Source organism: Zeus faber (genome assembly GCF_960531495.2).
Source record: "Zeus faber genome assembly, chromosome: 10".
In the NCBI taxonomy this organism is placed as follows: Eukaryota; Metazoa; Chordata; class Actinopteri; order Zeiformes; family Zeidae; genus Zeus; species Zeus faber.
The window spans coordinates 20,547,491-20,555,065 of NC_137199.1; the positions used below are offsets into that span (position 1 = coordinate 20,547,491).

The 7,575-nt window shown below is 46.1% G+C and overlaps 1 protein-coding gene across 1 annotated transcript; it reads right to left on the reverse strand.

Annotated features, from left to right (window-relative positions):
• Window positions 1-680: 680 nt before the first annotated feature.
• mchr2b (melanin concentrating hormone receptor 2b) lies at window positions 681-6,145 on the reverse strand. Its single transcript, XM_080008380.1, has 2 exons — window positions 5,659-6,145; window positions 681-1,622 (listed from the first exon to the last, which is right to left on the reverse strand). Exons 1-2 carry the CDS (start codon window positions 6,048-6,050, stop codon window positions 983-985), a joined length of 1,032 nt encoding a protein of 343 aa, XP_079864506.1. The 5' UTR covers window positions 6,051-6,145; the 3' UTR covers window positions 681-982.
• Between the last annotated feature and the right edge of the window lie 1,430 nt (window positions 6,146-7,575).

Consider the following 7,575-nt stretch of genomic DNA (forward strand, 5'->3'; position numbering starts at 1 on the left):
TTGTATATGTTGCCAGACATTGTTGCACTTTTTTAAATTTTATTTTTTGCAAAGTTTAAACATATCAGGGAGTGTGAATTAAAATCACTTGAATATATGGAAAAGAGAAATGTGTCATTGGATGAACGTACATCGCATTCAGTGCCACAGTGAATATACCGTGCTTAACTAATTTGCCGTGTAATTTGACATCAAAGGGAAGCGTAACGATTTTTCGACTTTTAATTTTGCCCTTTGTTGCTCCGTGGAGACAGAATCAGGCAATGACTTCATAAAAGAGCATTATCAAACCTAAACATCACTGCCGCAGTCTCTTCTGGATGTCAGAGGTTGTCTGCCGAGTCCATTAGGGTTTGGCGTTTGTCTCGAAATAAAGGTGGAAAAAGGTCCAAAGGGAACAAAAACAAAACACATTGACCCCGACAATTTAAAGAAAAATCCCACATGGAATCAAACACAGTATAATGTTGTCATTTTCCGTCCTGCAATTTAAGTCCGTTACCAGGGTCCAACAATTTCCAAGTAATAATGTCAGTCCTTTTTTCTTTTTTTCTGTCTCTTATCTCTTGTCTTCCTGTGTAACAACACGGAGAGATGTCACCGCAGGGCCCCGCCTCGCCCCCTCATTACGTCAAGAGCAGGATCAATCCCCCCACCCCCCCCCCCCGACTTTACGGACATAATGAGGCTCACGATCTCCTCTAAATAAACAGCTTAATGAGTGTGCAGAACGACAGAGAGGAGGGAGGGAGGAAACTTGACGGCCAGCTCTGTCTGGAATAAACCCCGCAGGTACTAAAATTCACCAGAGTTCACCTCGGAGATGAAGCTGTTGGCCGCTCCGGGGACCACCTCGGCGACACCACCGTATGTTGTACCATTGTAAATGTTGACTGTTTTCTGAACAGCGGAACACTTCTTTTGAACCCCATATCGACGTGGTAGCAGCAAGCGATAAACCACACAAGGACAAAGTGCCCGTTCAGATGACGGTACAGCGATAGTTTGAGTCGTTGGCCACGCTGGAGCCGTCGACTTTCACCACGGTCGTCTTGGACGAGTGCTGGGGGCTGATCAGCATGTTGCTGCGGCACAGACGCTCGCGGTAGTTCTGGGCGAAGATGAGCAGCATGAGGGGGTTGATGCAGCTGTGGGAGTAGCTGAGGCAGATGCTGATGTTGTAGGCGTAGACAAAGGCGTTGGTGGGGGTGTTGTTGCTCAGGTTGATGACCTGGATGACGTGGTAGGGTGACCAGCAGATCAGGAACAGGGCGATCACCATCAACACGGTCTTGGTGGCCCGCTTGGCCCAGACCGACTGTTTGCGCTTCACCCGGCGGACGGAGCGGAACACGTGGTAGAGGGTGAGCGAGTAGAAGGTGCTGATGATGATCAGGGGGATGATGAAGCCCAGGATGGACTGGTAGAAGGTGTACCAGTACATGTCCTGTGGCCCGTCCAGGTACATCATGCACATCTCCAGCTGCCGCTTGCGGACCACCTTGGCGTACATCATAACGGGCACCGTGAGCAGGAAGCTGCCGAGCCACACCAGCAGGTTGATGACGATGGTCCACTGGATGGTCCTCTTCTCTGAGGTGGGGTGGACGATGGCGATGTACCTAGGAGGGAGAATCCATTGTGACTTTGTTAGCACATTTACTCGATTCGCTGAAGGGCTTGTAAAAACGTAAGGACATAGAAACTGTTGAAAATGAAAATGGTAATATCTAGCAATGAAATTATTAAAATCATTATTCAACATTGTAAGCTCCATTAAATCCCAGTCACACTGTAAGCATGTTTCAGTCCAGCCTGTTAACATCCATATATCCATTTTCCATTTTAATTGACTTAGTCAGGGTCAATGGGTGTCAGGCATGGGAGACAACCTGAATGGGATGTAAGTCCATTACATGGTCAGACACCATTCTTTGGAGGCGGGTGAAAACCAGAGCCCTCTCTCTCTCTCTCTCTCTCTCTCTCAGAAAAACCAACAAAGCTGGAGCTGCCAGGCAGCAGCACTGCCCATTCAATCCTCCAACCTCTTTCAAACAAATTTCGCCCGGGTGCCTTGACCTCCTCACACCACGCGGTGAGTGCGCGGGCAGCCCGCAAGCAGGGGTCAGGTTCGAACACAGCCAGAAGGCTCTCGAAGTCCCGATCGTACCATGCTGAGGCCGAGCTCTGGGTTCTTCAACATGACCCTTACGTCCGAATTTTTTTATTCTCCCAACAATGGTAATTCATTGGGTGGGAAATTCCAGCTCCAGCAACACAAACCCAGCCTAGAAAGACATGATGTCATGGTGAGATCCCCTAAGTTCGTCCCTGATTCCAGATGACACAATGAAGAGTGTATTTAATGAGCTGAAACACAGCGTATGTTCTCGACACAGTCAAATCAGCAGCCTAACGCATGACATCAACTACAAAGGAGCGCGTTGCGTTACAGCGGCGTGGCAGTCGACGTGGCAGTGGAAGTTCCGTTGCTCCCAAACTAGCGAGGCGGCTGCTTAGAGCCGATGCTTTGCGGCGCCAAGCCGGTGGCCCAAGGCGATGAACCACCTTTTCCGCTGGCAACAGCGCGACGTGGCGACTTGACTTAACAGCGCTGACCGGGTGAGCGCTCGCCTAAAAAGCGGTCGCAAGGCAAAGCCGACATCGCTCGCGTCAGACATGTTGAGGAGGTGGGAGGGAGGTGAGAGGCCAGCGTTCACAGCGGGAAACGAGTGGGAATAACTGACAGCGCCGGCTTCGTTGATTTGCGTTTTGATCAAAGGCGTCTCGGACTCGACTGAGCCGTTTGCGCAAATGGAGAGGACGGCGACAGACTTTTCTTTTTGTCTTGTTTTTTTTCAGGCGGCGGGGTCGTAAATGAAGTTAATTCAGGCATGTTTGGATCAAGGAAGCACCATTTGTATCTGATTATATCACTTCCCCCTGATTCATCCTGGTGGCACGAGGGTTTGTCTACAACAACATGAGACCTAATCAAGGTGAGGGGAGTTTTTAAGCTGCGTGCTTGCTTTCACGCTGCACATAATCCCAGCGTTTGATCCAGGATTCACGTCAGGCCCCAGAGAACATTCTTACTCGGTTTCGTCAAACGCCCGGGGATCGATGTAAAAATAACAGATCTGAATGTTTGGCGGAGTGTGTGGAGGAAGCAGCCACCCTGCGGCGCAGTACGCCCCACATAGCGTTCACAGGCGCAGACCCCGTTTTTTTTGTTTTTTGTTTTTTTAAAGCAGCATCTCCGACAGAGCCGACTTCCTCGCGCGCAGGAAGGTGCAACAGATTCACCGCGAGGAACTTTTAATCGGGCATAAGCAGGGCTACCTCGACGGAGGCGGAGGACCTTTGAGCACCATTTGTCTCCCAGCAAGCATTGGAATGTCCGAGCACATGCTGGTTTTCATAAAAGCCTGAATCCAGACCCCGTCTGGATGCGCCACTTTGTTTCAGATCGTCCTTGGCGATATCTTCAGCACAAGTGATTTATTTCTGCTGGTCAAATAAATGTCATGAATTAATAGACATTAAAGTGCAATACAGCGAGGCCATTCTTTTACTGATTGGCCATCAAGACGTGTTTACCAGGGGCTTCGCGGTTTCAAGGGTTTTATTGCTGTTCTTGTCAGAAGCTGGAGCAGGGACATCAGAATCTAGCAAAGGGGAAAATTCTGCGTTTCTGGTCGGTCGGATTAACTGGAATTGTATGAATCTGGAGCAACTTATTTTGATCCGTCCCCGCATCAAGTGTCAATGATCGACCCAGCTACGGCACCATTGGCTCCACACCCAACGTGGTCAAAATCCGGTCCCATGGCGTAGAAATAATGTCGAAGAAGAATCCTTTCACTCGTCTCACAGGTGCAAATGCACTTCACGCACACGCACACACACACACACACACACACACACACACACACACACACACGGGGTGGTGGCTGGAGAAATTGAGCCTCTGCGTTTCTTCCGTCCCAGCCATCCTTCCTCCAGGGGGCAGCCAGGAGCAGTGGGCAGCCGTCACTACGCTGGCGCCCGGGGACCAATTCCAGGTGTAGACCCATGTCGTGGTCGGAGACGGGACAAGAAAGTGTTCCTACATGTATTTAATTGGGGACCTTTTATACTGGAGGAGTTCTCCCCGTGAGCACGGGGAGAACATGCAAACTCCACACTGAAAGGCCCCTAAGGAGAGATAACCCAACTGAGCACGGTGTCAACAAGCGGAAATGAGACCCAGGACCTTCTTGCTGCGAGGCAGCAGTGCAAGCACAGCGCCACCACATGACAAATGATTGACGTCTTCTCTTTGAACCCACAAGAACACATACAGTATAATTAGTTACATTTGATCTGATGGATGAATACTTAGCAAGTTTCAGGCCAGATATTGTCGCAGATATTGTGATGCATGAAGCGTTTTTGCCATTTTCTACTGTTCCCTCAGGATTTAGCTTATTATTGTTGTGTTCTTATCGTCTAACTAACTTGTCTTTTTGTTTTTCCTCCACACAACAGGATTTAATAGTCAACTCCATGTTTCTCTTGTCTACAGTGGCTTGCTGCAGTTCTCAACGTGGGGTTCGGGGACCCCAAGGGGGTCCTTTGAGACGTTTCCCAGCAAAATGGTCATTATACAATAATGACTGTTTTGATCCTAGTTTTACTGTTATCTCTCTAACTATAAAACAGATTGGTATGAACAGACTAAATCAAATCTAATTATAAAAATCCTGTCAGATTGGGGTACCAGAGACAAAATATTATCAAATGGTGTCCGTAGTCTAATTCTAAACCAGTTCTCTACTTGAGGGTCCTTGATACGAAAAAGGTTGAGAATCACTGAGACAATGTCTTACATTAATTAATGAACTTTGAGTCAATATGGCACAAGAGTGTCACATGTAGCTCTGTATCTGAGTACTTTCAACTTTCAAAAAATATATATATAAAAATATTGGATTGGAGCCATTGGATGGACTTTAATTTGTTAAACCTATATGTTTTAGCTTTTCTCAAAGAAGAATCGACCGCCCTAATTTTTACTCGATGAAATCTAAAACATATAGGTTGATCAAACGTAAGCGTTTTTTTAAATGAATTTGAAGTCCATCCAATGGCTCTAATCCAAAGATGTTTTTCCCATTTTATTTTGAAAATATCAAAGTATTATAAAAAGTGTATTATATTTATAAAATGACTTATTATTATATTTTTATATCGTAAATTTTATATATATATATATATATAAATAATGTCATATAAATATAAATATAAATAATTGTGTACATGTATATGTGTTTATGTCATTGCTGTCTTTTTACAGTGAAATGTAAAAGATATCAAAATATTCGGAAGTACATATATATGTATATATATTTATAAAATTACTTATGTTTTATATCAATATAGAAAAGCATATATATATATATATATATATATATATATATATATATATACATAAATATGTGTAATTGTCGTTGTTTTCTTTACATTGGCAACTACTGACACATTGCTTTTCTATTAAGAATGGGTGATTTAAACCTCTATTATAATACAAAAATAAATATATATCAATAAAGCCATTTAATTTAAAGCCCAACCTTACCACGGACCACCACAGCAGAGGTGCGAGGGGGGACTCACCTGTCTATGCACAGCACCGTCACCACCCCCACCGTGGTGAACTGGTTGCTGACGTCCACCACCACCACCGCCTTGCACATGAAGTTGCCGAACACCCACTGGCGGTCCCGGACCAGCTGATGGATGTTGAAGGGCATGACCAGCAGGAACAGCATGTCGGCCACGGCCAGGTTCAGCACGTAGATGTCCGACACCATCTTCTTCTTGCAGGCGGCCACGGCGTAGATCACCAGCCCGTTGGCCACCACGCCGAGCAGGCACAGGATGGCGTAGATGGACGGGAAGATGTGCATGAAGGTGGTGATGTCGATGTAGCTGTAGGTGTCCGGACACGACAGGTTGGACTGCCTGTCACTGTCGTTGTTCGTGCAAAGTACGTGCGTGTGATTCATCTTGGGTTGTTTAAAAATAAATAAATAAATCAATAAAATGTGGAAAAACAAAAGAAAAAGTGCACTACCTACGCGTCTTGACGCGCGCCTCTCCAAACTCCTGCGGACCAAGCGCCCCCCCCCCCCCCCCCCACACTCCCCTCCACACTCCCCTCCTTTCTTTCTTCTTTTAAGCGGTTCTTTGGGTGGAAAAGAGGAGTGGATTAAAACAAGAAGAGGCAGAATCTGACAGAGCACCGGCCACACAAGCGCACCGACGTCTCCAGACGCGTAGTTATTTATCCAGACCGGTGTCCGCCCTGTGCGCCCTGTGCGCCCTGTGCGTCCTGTGCGCCCTGTGCGTCCTGCTGCTGCGCTCCCACCGAACCACGAGGATCCACTAGCTCCCTCCCTTCGCTCCACACTTTGCTCTCTCTCTCTCTCTCTCTCTCTCTCTCTCTCTCTCTCTCTCTCTCTCTCTCTCTCTCTCTCTCTCTCTCTCTCTCTCTCTCTCTCTCTCTCTCTCGCTCCCTCTCTCTCTCTCTTTCGTCTTTCGTTTCACGCTGGACGAGGCTCCGATGACTCCGATGGCCTGTCCAGTGTCATTTTAAATCGTGTTGTCTTGATGTCAAATGAAGAACGGAGAAGAGAAGAGAGTTGTTCTTTTTAATTCAGTTTGGGGTTTGGTTATAGCCGCGGTTGCGGTTGATATGGCCACGTGTAACTTTAAGTCTTTCGAGAGGAATCTAAAAAGATCTGTTTTTTAATACTACACATTGACAATTTTGTTCTGTGTCTTAATTGTGTATCTGTTTGGGCGTCTCTATATCTTATTGCACTTTTGTGTTTGATTCCTTATTTATTTTCTTATCTTTTATCCCATCTTCCATTTATCTTTTATGTTGAGAGAGACCTTCCTTATGTATTATGCGTTTGGTGAATAAAAACTTGACGAGATGCATTGAAGTGAAAAAAACAACTTCCCCCCCCCCCCCCTTAACTTTTAAATAACTTTGGGTTTGACCCACTTTTTACACGGGCAAGTTTTTTCCCCACTACTTCATATTTCCTTTTCCTCTACTAGACGTGCTTACTATTCCATTGCAAAAGTGGACTTTTCTTGTTGTATCAGAATGTGCAGTTTTCACCACGTATTCAAAAGTCAAGTTCAAGTTGAAGGCGGTGGAGGTGCTTTCATACCGCTACCTTCACTTCTGGAGATATTTGACAGGATCCTCAAGTCATAACTCAAACTTCCACACATGCTGGTGCAGAGTTCACCAGGTTCCATCTATTTGAGCCAAATTAGATAATTGAAATGTTTTTTTTATTAAATGAGTGAGGTGTTTTCTAAGAACCAACGTGACTTTTGTTCCCTTTAGGGTTTGTTCCCAAGTTGTTCTCTAAGTGATACGGCCGTGTGTCCCATTAGGTTGAGCCCTAACGCTGCCTCTCTCCCTCTCTCTCTCTCTCTCTCTCTCTCTCTCTCTCTCTCTCTCTCTCTCTCTCTCTCTCTCTCTCTCGCTCTCTCTCTCTCCAGCCTCTG